Raw genomic sequence first — 21,614 nt, forward strand, 5'->3', positions numbered from 1 at the left:
GTACTTTTTTTTTTACAAATACTGTATGAACAAAAAAAAATACATTTTTTATATTCAATTGTTTAGCTCTGGCAAAAAGCAACTTTTAAGAGCTGATACTAATAAAGGAATATTACGACTGTTAAATAATTTCAGTTTATTCACAACATTTTCCATAAGTCAATCATCTGATACACTTGGATGACCTTGTTATTTTAAAAAAAATGTGGTACTAGGGTTTATCAAGACAGCGGCAGTTCAACAGCAGCTGCATCTCAAACAAGGGAAATGTTAAAGTCAAAATTCCTGTTCTCCTAGAATTTGCATTCTAGTAAAGGAAGGATAGCAAACATAATTTATTATGTTAGAAAATAAAGGTCCTGCTGTCCAGTGATAGCCTGAGACAGGAGGATCACAAATTCAAGACCAACCTGGGAATAAACCTTGGAAATGTCAGCATTTGTGTTGCAACCTAAAACAGGGTAGGACACAAAACTACCTTGAGGTTGCAACATTTGAAGGTGTGGAAAAGCAAGATTTTTGATAAAAGATTGAACACATGGAGTGAGTCTAAAGGTCAAGAAGTTGGGAGAGAACGCATTGTGGCCGGGGAGAGGATGAGGGATGGAACACAAGCCTTGTAAGCCCTCACTTCAGCCTAAGAGCTTATTGGCTACAGTAAGCAGGAATATATTCAAGCACTGATTGTGCTAACATCCTCTAAGAGCAACTAAGTACTAGATTCTGCATCTCAAAAAAACTATAGAGAGGAAAGGACTTTTTTTTTATTATAAATGGTATTGCCCAGGAATGGAGTAAACTAGAACACAGGTAAATGGGAACTGGCTCCCATTTGGACACCTTTGAATATTAGACATGGAGGCCTTACCAAGTCCTTTTAAAAATGCATTTTCAAACCATTCCTGGCTTCCATTCAGTTCATCTAAGCAACTGTACGTGATGTTAAGTATTTTTGACTCGGGAGACTCAAAGCAAGCATTAAATATCAATTATTCATTTAAAAGTTCACATGTGGTGGTGCACACCTGTGATTGCAAGTTCAAAGTCAGCCAGAGGCATTAAGCAACTGAGGTGAGATCCTATCTCTAAATCAAATATAAAATAGGGCTGGGGTTGGGTGCCCATGTTGAATCCCCAGTACCAAAATGAATGAGTTCTATTAATCCACCAGGAGCAAGCTAGTGTTCCACCACCTCTGGAACCAGATAATCCGAGTTAGTTCCTATAATGACCTCCAGCCAACTTTCTTCAGCACTCAGGCTTGTTTTATCTGTAAATTTCAGTTTTAGTTCACATTAAGCACATTATAGCTGGTGTTTTGAATACTTTTCTGATTTGGATGACTTAAGATCAGGATTGAAAATGACTTCAAGGAACAGTAGATCTGGGATTCAAATACTGTGTCCTGAATATTGTGCTGTCAAATAATTTCCTCTGGTGGTGGTAGCAGTGGTAACTGATGGACGCCTAGGAGACTTTTCCAACCTCAGAACAGTGAAGCATTCATTCTTACACAAAATTAAGTGGGGGTTCATGGCAAGAATGTTAGCAGCAGACCCATTTGGAGTGCCTGTAGTTGGTTGGTACTTAGTAATAACTGTCTTCTTCCACTTAGCTGCATCCGCTGAGTTCCAAAATACTTTCCCAGCTCATACAATATAATCATAGTACCAAAATTATTTAAGTACTAATTCAATTGCAACTTATTTAAAATTTCTAGAAGAACAAATCCTAAAACTTACTTGAACTATTCCTAAGTTCCGTTCTGTAGTTTAAGAATGTATACCTTTTGAGGCATTAATGCCAATCATTGTTCTAGACATACTAGTTGCTTAACTTCATGTAAATGCCCTTTTCATTCTGAAGCCTGTTTCACTTATGTGCTAGGTGGGAGTGTGTTCGAATTTATCTCCTATGCCCCTATTTTTGCTATTTGAAGATACTGTCAGATCAGTTTGTTGATATGAGTTAGTACTACTGAAGAACTGAGGAGGAAAAAAGATTTTTTTTCAATCTCAGATGAAAAAAAAAGTCTAAGACACTGGCATACCTAGTCACCCATGAAAATTTCAGGCATGCTCAGTATAGATATATATTAAGGCAGGGTCAAGCCAAGTGGCCAAGACTGGCTTTGAACTTAAATGCTCCTGCCTCAGCCTCCGTTGCTGAGACTCCAAGTGTACAATACCACACCTGGACAGAAAACACTTAGAATTGACAAAACCACAACATTCTTACAAACCAAAAGATAGACAATAGGTTAAGCTCTTTAAGATCATTTTCATGTCATATTTCAGGATGGGTGTTATATTCCTTTTACATTAAAAAAAAAAAAAGCGCAGCAGTATATGAACACCCAAATAACTTCTCTAAGCTCATGATACTATTAAAAATCTGATAAGCAAAACTTTATGTAAAAAACAAGACCAAAAACCCACTTTCAACACCTACTAAATGACAGATTAACTTCAAATATGCAGCCCATCAAATATTTACATTTGAAGGATATAAGGTTACACATTTGTTGACAGAAAAGAGCAATGCAATGCATTGAAGATTGAAATTACCAAATTAAAAAAAAAAAAACTACCTGTGCTGTAACCTTCAGGTAGCCAGTTAACATTTGACAAAATTTTTTGACAAGTCCTTTAACAATTAAAATGAATGTAATGGCTATAATCGTTTTTTGCAAAACACCAGTCTTCAGAAAATAACAGTGATAGTAGAAGATCCAAATGTTATCTCCTGATGTTTTGCAGTTAATAAAATTTAATCTTATTGAGAAAATAAATGTTATTTAGGGACTCAAGTATTAACATGAAATAAGGTACACAATTTTAAAATTACTTAACTGCAGAGAATATTAAGCCATTGCACATGCTAGGAAACCATTGTGAACACAAGCAAAATGTGTTATAATTCTGCTACTAATAGCCACAAATCCTCGTCGGACTTCTATTTACAAGGTATTTTACTTAAAAATGTACTGAGAAAATATCAACAGCTGTTAAACCTAGAAATCCAAATTTGCAATGCTACTAAAAAAATTATGAAAACCATATCCCATATTATCAAGCTATACATAACCACATCCATTTCACTTTAACTCGGGTTAATACTGCAGCAGTGTAGTTCAACACCAATTTTAAGGAGGGTTCTTTCCCCAACTTGCCCTCACCAGAAATATTCAACTTACCAACTTCAAGAAACAGACAATTCTAACATCTGGGAATATTTCTGCTGCACCCAACCCCCTTTTCTCCCAGTTTGTTCATTGATTTACTTCCTTAATTAATCCTTTCTTCTCCCCCCAGGTTCAGATTTCTCACTCTGTGACTTAAGTGAAGCAGCAAGAATTGTGGCAATACATTTTTAACGTTTTGAGAATACTTTTTCTTATATATCTACTTCCCAGTTATATTCCATTTAATAAAAATACACATCTTAGGGGCTGGGGAAATGGCTCAGTTGGTAGAGTGCTTACCTTGTTGCATGCACAAGGCCCTATGATCAATCCCCAGCACCACACACACACCACCAACAAAAACCCCACATTTTTAAAGACAACTTTATATAAAAGGCTCATTTCATGTTTACTGTTTTATTACTAAAGTTATAACATTCACCTATAGCATTTAAGTTACATGAACTTCATGAAGTGACGAAACACACACATTTCTAAAAATATTTTAATGAAAAATTTCTTTCTGTAAACATTTCATTATACTACAAATTAAACAGTTGAATCCATTACAGACCACCTCTGAAGTCTTAAAAATCAGAAAACATTGAAACTTCAAAAGTAATTGTGAATATTTAGATAAGCTAACAACCCTTACATTACCCCTGCACATTAGCATGCTTCTTCACTACTTTGTGACATCAGTTACTGGAACTGTGAGAGATACTGTCATTAATTAGAAATATTCCTAATTGTGACTTTTACCAGAACTCTTAAAACCAAATTTATTTCTATTTAGTCCCTGAACAAATGGATTTTACCAAATATCTTTTCCCATAGGACACAAGTTTAAGTAACCTCAGCTTTTAAGAAAGGAATAATCTGCAAGTTTAATATCAGTGTGAAGTTTGCCTCAACCATTTCCCATTTAGTTAACAATTTCCTTACTTTGTTTATTGTTGTTACAAGTTAAAAACATGGAGAGGCTGGGGTGTAGCTCAGTGGAAAGCTCTTACCTATCATGCAGAAAAAAAGGCCCTGGGTTCCAACCCCAGCAACACCAAAAAAGAAAAAAAGAGACAATATGGAATTTTCAGAAATGACAGTGGAACTACATTTTTAAAAAAATCCTTTTATTTCATAAATGAACTGGAAAGAATGCTTTTAAAATGTTTCCTATCTTATTAAATTTATTCTACTAAACCATGTTGTGAAGGAATTTTACCATTAAGAGGCTGTTACCTTTCACTCAATTCTATGAATTATTCTGTCCTAATTTAGATCAGAGCCAACATTTTTTCATAAACCTTATGGCAAACTCACTACTCCCATTTATGAAGGAAATCAACTCACGTCTTAGAAACTAGTGTTTTGAGCAACTGTCCCCCCTGAAATTGTTATTCTATTAAAAAGTAAATTAAACCTCAAGTTTTAACAAGCCCTATTGTGGCAGCAAAAAATAGCCCTTATGTACAATCAGCAACTGATCTGGATAGTAACCAAATAATTCTTTGGGAAAAGAGGTAATTTCATTTGTTTAATTAGGCCTCCACTACTTCTAGCTAAGAGTAACGAGAATGAACAAAACCAAGCTTATCCTATTTGTTCAAATAATTCCCTGAATTTATATGCAAGAGAACTTATACATGAGGCCACCTGAATGAAGAAAACCATACCACCTGGTAATGCTGTAAATTCATTTGAAGGTATTTTTCCTGGCGTGAGGATTGATAACGCACCGGTCATGTTTGTTACAAAAACTGTTTCCACAAAAGTATTTTCCCTTACCAAAAACTGACTTGAACCTAAAGATATTAATGAATTGTATACATGAAGGGGCCACATCTGCATCAAGATGAACACTTGTGGCCATTTCAGAATTTTAAAAATTGTCCTAGGTTTAACACATGTTGAACGTGGTACCAAGTTTTCAGCTTTATAATTTTGCCAATGTACCTACTAGAAAGGGGATGAAATTTCAAAATATGTAATATAGATTTGTAGGGAAATAAATGGTGTCATCAAATTTTACTGTGAGCTACAAACCTTACCCAGCCAGAAACCTTCGTATTTAAGATGGTAGGAAAGACATTCCTCATTTAGGCAAGTAGGGTTCTCATTCAACCTGCAAATCAAAAAGATTACTCTTACCTTGCTTTACAAAAAATTACTCTTTAATTAGTGAAAAAATTCAAATTCAAGCCTTACCTAATCCTTATTGCCCTTCCTTGCAGGTCTAAATGCTAGACCTAGTGACTGTGGCAACTATCTCTCATTGATGTTCCAAAAGGCGAAGAGCTCCTTCCTGCTACTTTCTTCGATATTTCAGTTGTAATAAGCAGATTTAACTAGCTTTTGGAAAGTTGCTTACTATCATCATAGTATCTTATGCCTTCACTTCTCAGTAGTTGAAGCTCTTGCTGCTGCCTTGTCATTCTTTATTTATGCTGACTTGTCCATACTCAAAAGGCTGCTGAAGTCCTGTCTTAGTCAGTTTCCTTTGATCCACATTGTGCTTAAAAAGCACATCTTAGGTCCTTTAAAGCTGGTTAAATCGCTCTCCTCATGGCTTACTTTTCCACACTGTTCACAAAAACTAAGCTAATACAACTTATAAACAGGTCACATACACAGATTTCACCTGCTTATAGGTTGCAAACATTGACTTACTGAAAATGTATTCACTATTAAACTAGTTCCAGAACATACAAAGTTCGTTAACAGTACAATTAACCTCATATGCCATTAAAGGATACTGTCAAGGTTGTGTCAAACAATTTTTCACAAACATAAAAACAGAAAATGTTAATCTCCCCCATTCTTTCAACCTTTATTATGTGAATAAAAAAACTTGAGACAATTTAGCTCAATTTTAATAAAATGTTTCCCAAGCATTAGTTTGACCAGGTACCCAAGGTTTAAGTTATGAACATTGACAGTGTCCATTTATATAACCACACTTGAAGTTATTAAGGACTTAACCATTTTCTAATATTAGCCTATTTTCTACACTGCTTATTCACATATGCCCATTAACAAATGGAATGTTGTCTGTTACATTTATTGGTTTGTGAGTGTTTTCTGGAAAACTGCAGTATCTGTGAAGACCGATTTCCATGCTGGCATTGCATGCATCCAAATATTAATAATGCACAGAGGCACAGAATTAGAGCAACAAGAGAGCATATTCAAACACTAGCACGCCCCATTCCCCTTTTTATTGCTTGTTTTGCTTAGTACTTTTAAAACCAAGTAAAAATCTTGAATTCAATGTTCAACTACCAAAGAAAGAATAACAGCAGGGCACATACTTAGGGCTTGAATGAAATTTTAAGCACTAGCTGGCGCAAAACAGTAAACATTGGTTTTCGTATATATGACCTTGTTATCATCTATAAGTCTTCTCAATCATGGTCTTCCAAACAAATTGATAACTCACACCAACATAATTTAGGTTGAAATATACATAAAGAATAACAATGTGTTCTTTGGGAATTTAAGAAAAAACTCAGGCTATCCAAATTTGGAATTCAGGTCTTTGGGAAGTGAGAAGCTTGTACTAAGCAACTGTGCTACATTTCTGCTGCATTGAGTTATTTTCAACAATTATACCTAAACTATCCTTGGTTTTATTCAGCAAAATGTATAGGGCAAAATCAGGAAAGCATGCCAGCCAATTGAGGGTTCAGTAGCATGATTTTTATTCTCTTGCTATGAAAGCTTTATCAAGGGGGGAAAAGTTAAACCAAGGAAAATAAATCAAGATATATGGGCCTCATGTGCTTTAAAAAGAAAACAAAACATAAGCAGATACCCACTTATTTGCTCCAATGTAGCAGGCTTAGTGGACCTTATCTTAAAAAAGTTAACAATGTTTTTTTAAGCTGGGAGGGGGAGAACATCCACTACCCTTTTTCAGAATTTAAATAGAGGGCAGCAGACATCCTTTACACCCAAAAACTATGGCAGCAGTTTAAATGTGACCAAGGTAAATGTAGAACGGAGATGTTCTAAACACAGCTAGGACTCGGCAAATCTAACACACTAAAATCATGATTACATTGTGAAAGAAAATGCACAAAAACCAAATAGGAATTTTGAGATTTTTCATTTGAAGATAATCTTAGTGCTATTAAATTCACAAATACGCTAATTTAAATACCCAATCCTATTTATCTAAAACACACATTTCAAACATACAAATATCTATTCTCTCCACATGTCAGCGCCCATTCATATCATGGTTTGGAAATGGGGAGAATAGATTCCCCTTAAACTGCAAGTCAGCAGGTGTTTCTTTACAGTTAACTTTAGCAAAATTCATACAAAATAGTAATTAACAATGATCTTCTTTACTGTTAACTCACAAGGAAACACCTTCAAAACTGCATTTTGTTAAAGTTTCTGTACTAAAATGTAGAAAAACTGAACTACACAAATATTGAAAAGTTAAAAATTCCTTAATTTTTTATTCCTGGTACCACTACCACAATTTACAGGGCAATATACCTGATGTAATGAAAAGAAAAAGAAAAAAGACAAAGCTACAACAGATAAAAGACCTCAGGAATGTACATCTAATTGACACTACATTGCATTAATCAATAGCTGCACTTTTTGCAAACTGTGGCTATGACAGTCCTGAACAAGAAGGGTTTCCTGTTTAAGCTGCAGTAACTTTTCTGACTATGGATCATCGTTCCTTCTGTGGCAGATTTTTACAGTTCCTCTAATGCATTTGGGACGACTGTCTCAAAGTAACCTGCAGCTTTCCTGACAACTCCTCGCTCTCTCTCCTGCTAAGAACTGTAGCCTGTTGAATAATACAGGATAAAAAAATTATTACACTCAGTGAACAGTTCCACATATTCTTTATCATCATGATAAAAACTTAAAGATACCTACCCTTTTCTGCTGTTTTTAAAACCTTCTGCTACCATATCCACCACTTCCACCACCAGATCCATAACCACCTGAAAATACACATGTAGAGTTTTCAAATATATGTAAAATTTTAAATTAAAATAGTTCTGAAAAGAGTTTTTATATAAAGTATATTTACCACCATAGGGACTGCCAGAGCTTCTTCCACCAAAACTGCCCCCCTTCATGGGTCCATAATTTGATTGCTGTTGTCCACTGTAATTTCCAAAGTCATTATAGTTCCCACCACCACCATAGTTACCTGAAATCACAAACGATTTTTATTGGTGGCTTACCTATACAATAATTATTTCCCCATTTTAATTTATGTAACTTATCTTGACAATCATGGTAGCCCTCTCTGCAACTCACATCCAACTCTTACATCCAAAGAGATTTTATAGAGCTACCAGACTACCTCTACTAGTCTCCTAAGCAAACCCTCAGATCTAGATAGCAGGGCATGTTTCTAAATAAACTGCCAAATGTCAGACTATTACAGGAACATCTACTTAGATTCTATACATATTCTCTCATTCAACACCATCAAAACTTTCATTGTTCAAAACTCAGTGATTCTGATAAAGTATACAACTTTTAAAATGACACAAATACCTTCTATCAGAACTCACTTTCACTAGTAAATTCCAAAACACTGCATTTCTAACAAAGTTATATAGTATCATGGAATGATGATTCAAACTTATTACATTATGCATTTATAACCTATCAGGATTCAAAGTATTTTTGCTAAACTATACCCAAAACAGCATCTTGAGTCTGGGAGTATTCAATTTGCAGATCCCATTTGACCAATTCAAAAGTGCCTGAGAGTTAAATTGGATGGAATACATTTTACCAATATACTAATAGCCAGCAAAGTTGAGGAAACTGTCTACCTATCGATTATTTTCCAATATTACAGTTAATCAAATGTTTATCACTTTTTTGAAACATCTGTAATGAAACTATGTAACTGAATTGAGTATTTACATAAAAGTTAACTTACCACCACCAAAATTTCCTCCTTCATTGTAACCATCATATCCTCCTCCACCACCATATCCACCACCTTGGTTTCCATATCCTGGTCCACCACCACCATAACCTCCTCTACTACTATAACCAGGACCACCACCATAGTTGCCACCTAAAAAGATAAAATAAGGCCACACAAAATAATCACAATTGATGGTCAAGATATTGAATTCAGGTTTTATATTACAGTTAAGTCACTGGCCAACAAACCAATGAATAAACACTAAAACCTGGCAATATCTGGTTAATAGTGCAGCAACAATCTGGGCTAGTAAGAATTAAGATGAATACTTAATGACTTCTTGAAACGAAAACTGTTTTCATTTTTTAAAAATTCACTTAAAAAAATTTCAGGGAAAAGTTTCACTAAAATTCTATCTCAACTGTCAAGTACAATACATCTTACTGGCCAAAAGGAACATAATGTTTAATCTCCAAGGAAAAATGTTTTTCTATGGCACTAGTCTAAAAATACAATTTAATAATCAATCCATTTAAGTCATGATTAAATTACACAGTATAACATTTTAGATACATTTTAAAGAAGGTAGAGAAATAAAATCAAGATTATCAGACATTAAAAGACAAATAAAAACTTACCATCACCTCCAAATCCATTATATCCACCATCACCTCCTCCATAACTACCTCTGCTGCCACCACCTCCACCACCATAGCCTCCTGAGGAAATGTAAGATTTGACTTAAGTTGTGTATTTAATTTCTATTAAATTTCAGATACACATGTAATTAATGTTAGTAAGTATACCCTTACCTCTTCCACCAAAGTTTCCACCACGGCCAAAGTTACCTCCACCACCTCCAAAGTTTCCTCCACGACCCATAAAGTTGCCAGATCCACCTCCACGACCTTGAACACAGGCAAAGAAGTTCTTTAAGAATCTAACAAAAACCCCTCACATTTACTGAGTATGTATATATGATCCTACTTACCTCTTTGTGATCCAGCTGACTGCATCTCTTGTTTAGAAAGGGCCTTTTTCACTTCACAATTATGCCCATTAATAGTGTGGTATTTCTGAACTAATTTTTTAATCAAACAAACAAAAAAAGTTATTTTATGTTTGGCAAATCATGTAAACGATATCCTGTGTCATTTTGTAATTAATTAAAACATTGCCAAGAAGGTAGTTGACTGAGTGGGGATGAGGGAACATTCTGGGATGTAAAAATAGTTCGATTATCATGCTTGTTACACAAGTGTAGGTGCTTCATGAAAAGTGAACTGTACATTTCATAGGCTATTCAACACAAGATTACAGCAATTTAGCAAAGTTAGTTCACAGAAGAAACCATTCGTTTCCTCAAATTCCAATAAATTGTTACTTACCAACAATTTTGTCAACTGTATCATGATCATCAAAAGTTACAAAAGCAAATCCTCTCTTTTTCCCACTCTGTCTGTCTTCCATAACTTCTATGGTTTCAATCTTGCCATACTTTTCAAAGTAATCTCTCAAATTATATTCTTCTGTATCTTCTTTAATACCACCAACAAAAATTTTCTTCACTGTTAGATGGGCACCAGGTTTTACAGAATCCTACAAATAAAATATGTTGAGTCAAAAAAACAAAACTTTCACAACTTCACATATTACAAAACATGTTATTATTAAAATACCTCTCTAGAAACAGCTCTCTTTGGTTCCACTACACGCCCATCAACCTTGTGTGGCCGAGCACACATTGCTGCATCCACCTCTTCAACACAAGAGTAAGTCACAAAACCAAAGCCCCTGGAACGTTTTGTTTGGGGGTCTCTCATTACCTACAAAATAAAAATTTGAAAGCACTGAAATATACCTTCACAGGCCCTCCACCCTCCCTTTCCTAAACCTTTGTTTCCCTAGTAACTTACCACACAATCTGTGAGTGTGCCCCATTTCTCAAAATGTTCTCTTAAACTATCATCTGTAGTTTCAAAGCTCAGACCACCAATAAACAGCTTCCTCAATTGCTCTGGTTCCTTTGGATCGTGGCCCTGAGAAAGTCAATATTTTAATTATTTCTTGCAAAAAGCTAATTTTTTAAAAGTTCAAATCTTCAATCTACAAAGTAGTAAAAAAACACCTGCAATATTTGTTCAGTTAAAAAGTCTGACTAAAATGATAGCAAGGAAACCAGCCTTTCAAATACAAAATCACTTCAACTAAATTAAGTCATTAAGTCCAAGAGGACAAATCCAGAACCCAAAATTCCTTAACTTTAAGCTACAACTGTTAGGTTATTTTAGAAGTTGCCAATGAGAAGTCATTTTCTGTAAGCCTGAAGTGTTGGAGAAACTGTCCAATACATGCCATTTCAAATATTCAGTCAGCACAACAAGAAGCATTTAATTTTTAGCCACAAAACTATGTAATACAACTTTGAAAGTTGCAAGCGGCAATTTAGAGAACCTGTGTCATGAAAATCGGTATTAAAACAGGCACCTCCCAAAACCTTAGAAAAGAACCCACCACGTATCTTTCTACAACCAGTTTGTTATACAGTGCAAAAACTATGCATTTGCCTCACACCAATAAATGATTAAAAAAAAAAAGCATCTTTAGTGTGACAACAAACTGTCAAGTGGGACTTACAGTAAGTATATAAACTGGAGCACGAAACATATTGAGGGTTTAAAAACAAATTAAGATGTGGCCCGACTTTGTTTTAAAGATTTAAGGAATTACACGAAATGTCATTTAACGCATGCACTCACAATCACATCCTAATGTTTTATAGAAGACAAGGTATTTTAACGTGAAGAGGTTGTCACATGCTAAAAAAAAAATGTTAAGTGACATAGCCTAATGCACTAATTTACTGACAATTTTCTCAAGTCTTTAATACATTTGATTGATAACATATTAAGTCCACAAAAAATCAAAATTCAAATAACCGAAAACACATGAACTTAACTTCACTTGCAGTCCTAAAAACTCTAACTACAACTAGAATCAACCCAAAGAGAAAAACGGATGTCAAAAAATGTAAATTCCTATTTAACATCTACTCTCAAATCCTCCAAAGTACTGCATCCACATGGCGATTTAAGTAGTTATACTTTGTTTAGCAAAATTAGCAGATTGAAAAGAATTTTAAAGCAGCGAACTTTTCAGATATCTCGTTATTTCCAATTTGATACTGCGAAGAACAGGCCAGAGAATTAATAAACTCTCGTCGCCGAAGAGGACCTGTAAAAGCCTAGAAAATTGCAGGCAGAACTTCAGCGAAAGCACTGCGCCCCGAACCTCGAAGCCATCTGCGGCATTTCTACCGGGCCGCCTCCTGACTGCTCCTCCAATCCCGCGCTCCTTCTCAGCGGCGCAGCGAGGCGGCGGCCATTGCGGGCCAATGCGCCATTTCGTAACGCGGCAGCGGATCAATGTCAATGTGGCCGCCGCCCGCCTGCTCGCTCGCCCGGATGTGCGGGCTCGTCCCCTCCCCCCACCGCCTCCTCCCAACCGCTCCTGCTGAGGCCCGCCATGCCGCTCTCGGCCTCGAATCCGAGGCCGCGCAGCCGGCGGACCGGTCGCCCGCCCGAGGTCCCCCCAGCCACGCCTCGCCTCCGAGGGCCCCCTCTTGTGCGGCCGAGTGAGGGCGAGGCAGGCGAGGGGCCCCGAGGAGGCCTCCCAGGCCCGCTCCCCTCCCCCTCCCACCGCTCGTCTCAACGCAGAGCGCGGGACGGCCAACCTGGTCCACCCGGCCTCCCCGCTCCCATCGAGCCAGGCCTCCCCCATGCCGGCCACTACCCGTCAACCCCCCACTCTCCCCCTAATACCTCCTCCCCCCGGCGGCGGCGGCGACGGCCGGAGTCGGGCTGGGGGCGACCGGGCGGCGGTTTTACCTCCATTTTGAGACCGGACTCGCCTCTTCCAACTCGAGTTCAATATGGGACCGAGAGGAAGAGGCGGGGCCAGCCGTCACGTGACGCCCTTTCCGCGCGCCGCCGGCTTGGTGGGGGAGGGGCGGCGAAAGAAAGGGGCGGGGCCAAGCGGGAGAGAAGGGGGACTGGAGCAGAGGGTTGGCGGGAGGAGGGCGGGGGGGCGGAGGCTCGGCAGAACGCGGGAGCGCGCGCGCCTTGCTAACTTCCAATGCAGCACAGCCTTTGCCGCCGTTCGCGCCCTGGCGATTGCCGGCACGTCAGCTTGGGCTGGGCCAATGGCGAGCGCCCACGTCGGGAGAATGCCTCGTGACCGCGCGTCACCGGAGAGAAAGGCCTTTTCCTTTCTTCTTGCGCCTCTTTCCCTTCCCCCATGCAGACTTCTCGGTCTCCATTTCCGAATTCATTCCAGTCCTGTGCCTGAACTAAAACCACTGGTTTCTATCCTGCAATTTTAAGGTTTCAAGAAAGGCTCGACCCCTCGGATCATCTTTCCACCTTTCAAATGCTAGGGACCAATGTGTATGACTGGCGACGCACACATGAGAGGGCCTGTACTGAAAATCCATGCGACACCGACATGCATGAATCATGGGGCACCTTGGACGGTCCTCAAAATGCGGCTGATTTACTGAATTTTTATCCTTAACGACCTGAGAAAGGACTAATGGAGGTCAGTTCATTAGGTGCTCACTGATCTCAAGAATTGTCAGGCCTATTTTTTAGTGTTTTTCTAGTTATCCAGGAAAGAACTGAAGCATGTGTTTTAAGGGGCAGAATTTAGGGGCTTGTGAATGGCTTAAAAATTTCTAAAGGGGCACATTCACCATACCTGCTGCCTCTTGGCGAGTAATTTTTTTACTTTCATGTACTCACCTGTTACCAATTCTGTTATTCAGTGTAATGAATGAGATGAATTAGAGAGAAAAACAGAGATCTAATCCTTTTTCTGCCTAGCCAAGGGATTTTTAAATCATCTGATCTTAGCTTTAGTTTTCTTTTTTTTAATATTTATTTTTTAGTTGTATTTGAACACAAAACTTTATTTAGTTATTTTTATGTGGTGCTGAGAATCAAACCCAGGGCCTCACACGTGCTAGGGGAGCGCTCTACTGCTGAGCCATAACCCCAGCTCCTGATCTTAGCTTTAGTTTTTTGACTGAAAATAGGGATAGGATTGGGTGATCTCCCAACATCCATGACAGCCATAAATTAATAATAATAATATTTAAACAAAATTACAATTGACAAACCTCCCTTCCCTGCTAGGACATGCCTTATATTTTAATTCATCAATCCTCATGAACAACTCCTTTAGAATTGGTCTGTCTCTCCCTTGAAAGATTAGAAGTCTAATCAGTTATATTGTGAATTGTTTGAAAAGAAAATTTGTGTTAAATGGAGAGTAGTCAGCTTGAAGTGTGGAAAAGAGACATGAAAAGTGAAGAATTTATTGATATTTAGCATTGCCAAAGGAGGACATGCCTCGTATTTGGGAAACAAAGTTTATGTTGTGGGGCAAAAAACAGTCAGCAGACCTAAATGTAACTTGGGTGAAATAACACTGTTGCTCTGATTTTAGAATTACAAGCAAACTTGTTTAAGTACAAGTACTCAGGTACTTCAGTAGCCAACAACAGCCTTGATGCATTGTAAAAATTTATAGTGTCTGGTTAATTCCAAGATTTTGTGAATTTCATTACTATGAAATAATCTTGATAGCCTGATCAATTCCAGGTACGTAGAAAAATGCACTGTTAAAGACCATAAGAAATGGCACAGTGGAAAGCTAGTTGGAAAGCTGAAGTAGGAGGATCACAAGTTCCAGGCCAGCCGGGGAACTTGGCAAGACCATTCTTGAAATAAAAAGGGGCTGGGGATGTAACTCAGTGGTAGAGTGCCTCTGGGTTCAATCCCCAGTACCTACAGAAAAAAAATAAAAATAAAAATAAATAAAATGATGGAAGATGTTATCCACACTGAGCAATTCTGTGAGACACTACAAGGGTGATAAAGGCGAATATTTACCTGGCTTTGCTGTAGGGCATGGGTGTCTATATATTCTAAGTTATTTCTAATCAATAACTTGTATGTTGTATGTTAACTTGAGAAACAGGATTACTAAATCATTCCATCTGGGAATATTGTATGTTAGTCCATTTATTCAGGTTTTTGTCCTTTAATAAATGTGAATTTTTCCCTTTGGAATCATCCTGATTTATTATTCTTTTTGGGGGGTGGATTGAACTCAGGGGCAGTTGACCACTGAAAAACATCCCCAGCCCTACTTTGTATTTTATTTCCAGACGGAGTCTCAGTGAGTTGCTTAGCGCCTTACTTTTGCTGATGCTGGATCTGAATTTTTGGCTCTTGCCTCAGCCTCCCTAACTGCTGGGATTACAGGCTTGCGCCACCACACCCTGCCAAATTTATTATTATTATTAACTGTAGGTGATTTTTAGGCACTGTCTATTTTTTATGCTTTAAGCTTGCCCTCTAGCTCTAAGATCATGTGGCATTCAACCATCCATGGTCCAGTTCTTGATGCTGTAATATACAAACTTGAACCTTGGCTGCTATGTACCCTTGTGTCCCTAGCTGTGTTTGAAATGAGAGAGACAGAGTAAGCAAAAGCAGGGAATGAGGTTCCTGGGGTGGGATGGGTGGCAGACGGCCTTATAATCTATATCAAGGCCTCTCAACTTCTTTCATATGACACAGAAAATGATCGTTTTTGTACAGCACACTAGGGTAAACTGAAAGAGATTTGGAGCTACCTAAATGATGGTTAAATTTATAACATTTTCTTTAAGGTTTATAATTTTGATAAAAAAATGAAATACATAGTATTAGGGGAGATATTAAATATGGAATTGGCATAATACTTTAAAATAAGGATTTCCATTTTTTTTAATGATGGATTTGAACTTGTTCCTGTGAATACATTTTGATATTAGGTTTTATGACTGAAATGGCTTTATGCAGTTTTTGATCCAGACTTTTTAATGCTGAACTTCTCATATTCTGAATAGTCATTATCATTGAGGGACTCTGATCACATAAATACGTAATAAAATATTTAAAACCATTTTATACAACCATTCAAAATTTACAATTATAATTATATTTAAAGGATGTAGCAACTCTTCTTTTATTGACAAATGTAATTTCATGTGATAATAAAATGGATTTCAAATCCAATAATACATTTTTATATCAAGATTTCTACATTGAAACTTTAGCTTGCAGAAATGTATGCATAGAAAACAGCTAGCTTGAATGCCATTAAAAGGACACTGCCTGCAAAGGTATAGAAATGACCACTGTATGTTAAGACAAATATTAAAGGCATTACCTAGAGCTGAGCCCACCAGAAACTTTTCTCTGCTCAAGCTCCTCTCTCATGCCCTGACAGACTACCCTCTGGGCTGTGTTATATACCTTTGGCAACTAGATTACAAACTCATACATGGATAAGAGTTTCTGATCCATGATAGGCAGTAGGGTACTTTGCATATAATTGCCCACATGGCAGACACTGCTCACAGACAATAAGAAATGCAAGTGCTGATTATTGACCATGGTGGCTATTGCTTACTTGGCACACACCCCAGACCACCCTGCATAAAATGCCCTGGGGAGTCTTAAATAAGGCAGTTCATGACCAGAGGTACTGACCCCAGGGGCCCTGGCTGCTTCTGACCTCCTTTGACTGCCCCATTGCAGGAAGGGTCAATTTCTCACATCCATTCAGGACATAAGCATGCTAAGGTCTGCTGGTTGAGAAACATTGTCTGGCTTGTGTGACTCATTTTATGAATGATGAATCTGTTATGCGGAGAAAGGAAGGAGTTGATATTTCCAAGATATGGCAGAGTCAGAACAAAGAATGGTAATTGAATGAAATTATTTTGGACTGGAAGAAAGTAATTCTTAGAAAGGAAGAATTGTAATAAATCATAAACTTTGTTTTCTGCCTCTATATTCAAGATATGCCAACTGCTCTATTTTCTAAAATCTTAGTTTTTGAAAAGGAGTATGTAAAGTAAACACACACACACACACACACACACACAAAATAAAAATCTCTCCCCCTTACATCCTATTACAAAGATTTGACCTCTGTCAAAAACTGAAGTACATTTTCAGCCTAATCAATGTGTTAAGTATGTATGAAACACATTTGTTTCATTTTTACAAAAGTGAAAAAATCCACATCTAAAATTACCTTCTTTCTCCACCCTAAGTGATGGTAGGTGCTGGCAATTCATGATAGTCACATTTTGAATACTACCATGTGCCCTGTACTGTGCTGACCATCTTATGTTCCTGATTTCATTTAATTCACCTAACAACTTTAACAGGTAGGACCTATTATTATTTAGCTAAGAAAACTAGAGCGGCTGGGGATGTGGCTCAAGCGGTAGCCCGCTCGCCTGGCATGTGTGCGGCCCGGGTTCGATCCTCAACACCACATACAAACAAAGATGTTGTGTCCGCCTAAAACTAAAAAATAAATATTAAAATTTCTTTCTCTCTCCTCTCTCTCTCTCTCTAAAAAAAAAAAAAAAAAAAAAAAGAGCTTAGGAAAGTTGAGTAAATTGACAAAGGTCATAAAGGTCCTATGACTAAGGCACTGAATTAAAATATCATGTCATTTTAATATTCTTGAGGGTTGGTCACAACCTTTCCTTAAAAGACTTTCTGTCATGCCTCTGTCTTGCTTACTACCTTAAAAAAAAAAAAAAATCCTGTTTCCAGAGACAACTACAGTGCCTGGCTATATAATGGGCAATTATTATGTTGTGAAGCTCATTTAAATGAATGAATGCTAAATGAAAATTTTCAGTTCCCCTACAGAGCCCTAGAGAACCTACTGCATAATTTGTAAAGCACAGTGCAAAACGAAAATTCAGGACCCCTGTTCAAAATTAAGAATTTCAAGACTGACATCAGAGGATTAAGCTAAGCCAGGACCCTTCCTGAAGTCAAGGCCTTGTGTGTCTACAAAGGTCACAAGCCCATGGAGACAGCAGCAGTTTCCTTTGTAGTGCCCTGTCTAAAGCAGACTCTTAGTCTCTTGAGCAATTTATTCATTTACCATTTGGTGATTTACCTCTATTTCTTCATCGGAGACTCATTTCTTAAGTATTCATAATCTAGTTTCTGCCCTAGGCTGCAGAAATTCTTTCTTCAAGGTCACAAATGATTATCTAATTGTAAAATAAATTTGTTGAGAGCCACAGCCGAGTCAGGGTGGCGCCTGGCATTTTGCTGGAGGGAATGGTTGAGAGGTGACACCAGCTAGCCTTTGGGATGATGATAATTAAGTTAAGCTGTGTATAATTGCTATGACTGGATGATGCTGGATTGGGGCAGGCTGTGTATTCAGTTGTATATGGACCCCTGAGCTCCGGCAATATGGCGGCTCCTGCTGCCTTGGGCGCCGGCTACTTTTGAGTTCCAGTTGAGCTCTCCCGGAGCCGGTTGAGGGCGGAGAGAGTTACAGGGAGTGCCTGTGAGAGTTTGGGCAATAAAGTAGTTCGTGTTTGAATCTACAAGTGCCTCGTGGTGGCTCGGTTATTTGTGCCCAGCCAGACGTTAATCCTTTCTAATTCAGGGATTAGTATTACTACCTGTCCCTCCTTTATGATGTTTTCCTCCCTTTATTAAGGAAAATTATTCTCCCCTTCTGTGCTGTCTGCTTCCTTCTGGATCCTTCCCTCTTTGATTTTTCTTTCCCCTGTTTTCCTAAGATTTTGTAATAATGAAAATAGACATTGTGAAATGCATGGATTGTTCTCTCAGGGGTGGCTATTTACCCTGGGAGAGAAGGTGTATAGTGATGTCCACCTGAAAACCCTCCTGGAATGTGTCCATTCCTCCCAGGAGAATGAAGTAGTGATTAGTGTGTGGAGATGATGTGATAGAGCATTGCTTCCATCTAACACACACACACACACACACATACACACACCACAGGCTGATGATTGAGAGGATGAGGAGGTAATTTCATGCTAGTATTATTCATGAGACATCCATAATGACTATACTTTCTTTCAGACTCATCCCAGTTTTGAAGTCTAATGAGGCTAAAATCTTTTTTTGCTGGGGGTGGGGGGTATTTCTGGGGATTGAACTCAGGGGCACTTGACTACTAAGCCACATACCCAGACTTATTTTGTATTTTATTTAGATACAGGGGCACGCACTGAGTTGCTTAGCACCTCGCTTTTGCTGAGGCTGGTTTTGAACTTGCTATCTTCCCGCCTCAGCCTCCCAAGCAGCTAGGATTACAGGCATGCGCCACCACACCTGGCAAGCTGATTTTTATATTAGGTTCTTTATAATTTACTTCCATGAATTTCCCTTAGATGGATTTCTGTCATTTTGACCCTGGAACAATCTTTCCCTTTATCTGTTCATCCTTGAGTGAACTATTATTTAACTGGGGATAGTAGAATAGTGAATTTTCTTGGACAGTGCTGGAGATTGAACCCAGGGCCTCACACATGCTAGGCAAGTGCTCTACTGCTGAGCTACATGCCCACCCTGTGACTTTTCTAATTATCAATCTTCTACATTTAACAATCTACACTTGTCTGTAAAAATCAAAAAACTTTTTCTTGGGCTGGGGATATAGCTCAATTAGTAGAGTGCTTGCCTTGTAAGGATCCCGCGAAATGTCGGAGAAAGAGACCACCAAGTGACCACTCATGCAATTGGCAGAAGGGGGATTTATTGAACCAGTATGCTGGGGCTCCGTGCCCACTCAAGAAGGGAAAGCAGCCCAGAGCCCCGAGCAGGGGCTGAGCACTGCTTAAGTACACTTTTGGGGGAGGGCGGAGGGCTTTGTATACATCAGAACAAATCATCATTAGGCGCGGGAAAATTGAATAACAACTCCTAAACATGATTGGTTCATTCATTGGCGGGAACAGGTCAGGCTGGAGTGATAGGTCATTCCTAAGGAGGGGGTTACATTTAAACTGATTGGTCCAGGCCCTGCAATGCCTATGTGCGACCACACAGAGCCCTTATTACTGGGCAGTTCCAAGCATTGTCTTAACAGCTACAGAAATTTAACTCAGACCTTGCAGCTTAGAAACTTTACAACACTCTGTCTTTTACCCTTTAACTTTTACGCTTTAACTTCAATTTCTTTTACCCTTACAGCCTCCCATGCACTAAGGCCCTAGGTTCAATTCCCTAGCACCACAAAAAAAACAAAAACAAACCAAAAAAACTTTTCCTCATGAATTGTGAATGAACTACAATCCCTAAAAGGCAAGATAAATACTTTACCAATTTTAATAGTGTTATGCTCAAATTCGGGACCCCCAAAAGACCACCAGAGACCAAGATCTATGTAAGCAGCAAAGAGGTGTTTATTGCGAGCTAGCTCGGTCCTCAGCGCGCACACACAGCAACTGGTGACGCTGAGAGGCCCCGAGCCCAGGGTTTGCAGCAGTTTTATACACTCTTTGGAGAAGGCAGGGACCCCCACATACATCATAGCATCTCTTAGCAAATCATCACACACCGCGGGAAAATCAAATAACAACTCTAAAACTGATAGACCCAACCTGGTCTTTTCTTAAAATTGGGCATCTCGCCACAAAACCATGAAAAGATAATTTCGGCTTTACTATAAATTACTGCAAATTCTGAACCTGCTTGGAATGCCTGCCTGTGCCTTGAACTCACCCATGCCTGGCTCTCTGACCAGATAGCAGCACTCTCTGAAACTTAGTGACACCTCATAAATATAGGCCTTCCCTGGCCAGACAACAACCCTCTCTGAGGCTCTAATGGTCCTCATAAATTCTGATGTTGGGGCCAGCAAAAAATGTAAACTACCATTAGTGTGATGCTTGTCAGAGTTTAACCCCCCTTTGTGTAACTTTCTGGGCTATAAAGCTGGGCTGTAGGAAAGATGAGGTGCTGTCCTTGGCTCCCACAATTTTGATGGGCAAGGCAGCCTGGCTGGTCGAAATAATAAGCTTGCTTTAATTTGATATTAATTGGAGTCAGTGGTCTTTTCTTGCGTCCTGGTCTAACAAAACATGATTAGCACATTCACTGGTGGGAACAAGTTGGGTAAGGGTGATTGGTCAGTACAAAAGGGATATTCATTTGAACTGATTGGTTTAAGCCAAGAGGGGGTGTACGTGCTGAACAACATGGTTTCTCAACACGTTATCAACCACCATAAACTACTGGGAGGGTCATCTGGCATCTCAGGTATTTCCCTGTCTCATGCTGATTGGTGGCTGCTAGGGGGTTGCTATGGATCCCCACCTAGCTTGACTGAGTCAGGGACACCTGACTCAGCAGATCTCTCCTGTTATTTGTAGATAAACAACTTAGCAGGGTGGGGATGTGCCTAGGAGTGCTCTGTGGGTCTTTCCAAGGACAAAGGTGATGTCCCTTCCTTGGACAGGCTTTGCTCTGAGGTAGAGGCTGGTTTTTCTATAGTAATAAGTAGTGCAACAGTTACCTTAATGATGGCAAATTAACTTCTCTCTCTCTTTGAACCACTGTAGATTTATGAATTTTTATTTATTCAGTATTTTATAATTAATTG

General features: G+C 38.6%; 1 protein-coding gene across 3 annotated transcripts; it reads right to left on the reverse strand.

Annotated features, from left to right (window-relative positions):
* Positions 1–3,671: 3,671 nt before the first annotated feature.
* Positions 3,672–13,074, reverse strand: Hnrnpa3 (heterogeneous nuclear ribonucleoprotein A3). Of its 3 annotated transcripts, none has more exons than XM_071619040.1 (11): positions 12,926–13,061; positions 11,021–11,143; positions 10,784–10,930; positions 10,493–10,703; positions 10,096–10,185; positions 9,917–10,012; positions 9,743–9,823; positions 9,114–9,254; positions 8,244–8,366; positions 8,087–8,154; positions 3,672–5,306 (listed from the first exon to the last, which is right to left on the reverse strand). In XM_071619040.1, the coding sequence occupies exons 1-10, from the start codon at positions 12,995–12,997 to the stop codon at positions 8,102–8,104; spliced, it is 1,137 nt and encodes a 378-aa protein (XP_071475141.1). In that variant the 5' UTR covers positions 12,998–13,061; the 3' UTR covers positions 3,672–5,306; positions 8,087–8,101. The 3 variants fall into 3 exon arrangements, with proteins under 3 accessions (XP_071475141.1, XP_027801811.1, XP_027801810.1); XM_027946010.2 differs by lacking the exon at positions 3,672–5,306 and adding an exon at positions 6,037–7,994 and having other exon boundaries at positions 12,992–13,074; XM_027946009.2 differs by lacking the exon at positions 3,672–5,306 and adding an exon at positions 6,037–7,994.
* Between the last annotated feature and the right edge of the window lie 8,540 nt (positions 13,075–21,614).

Source organism: Marmota flaviventris, chromosome 11 (genome assembly GCF_047511675.1).
Source record: "Marmota flaviventris isolate mMarFla1 chromosome 11, mMarFla1.hap1, whole genome shotgun sequence".
Lineage (NCBI taxonomy): Eukaryota > Metazoa > Chordata > Mammalia > Rodentia > Sciuridae > Marmota > Marmota flaviventris.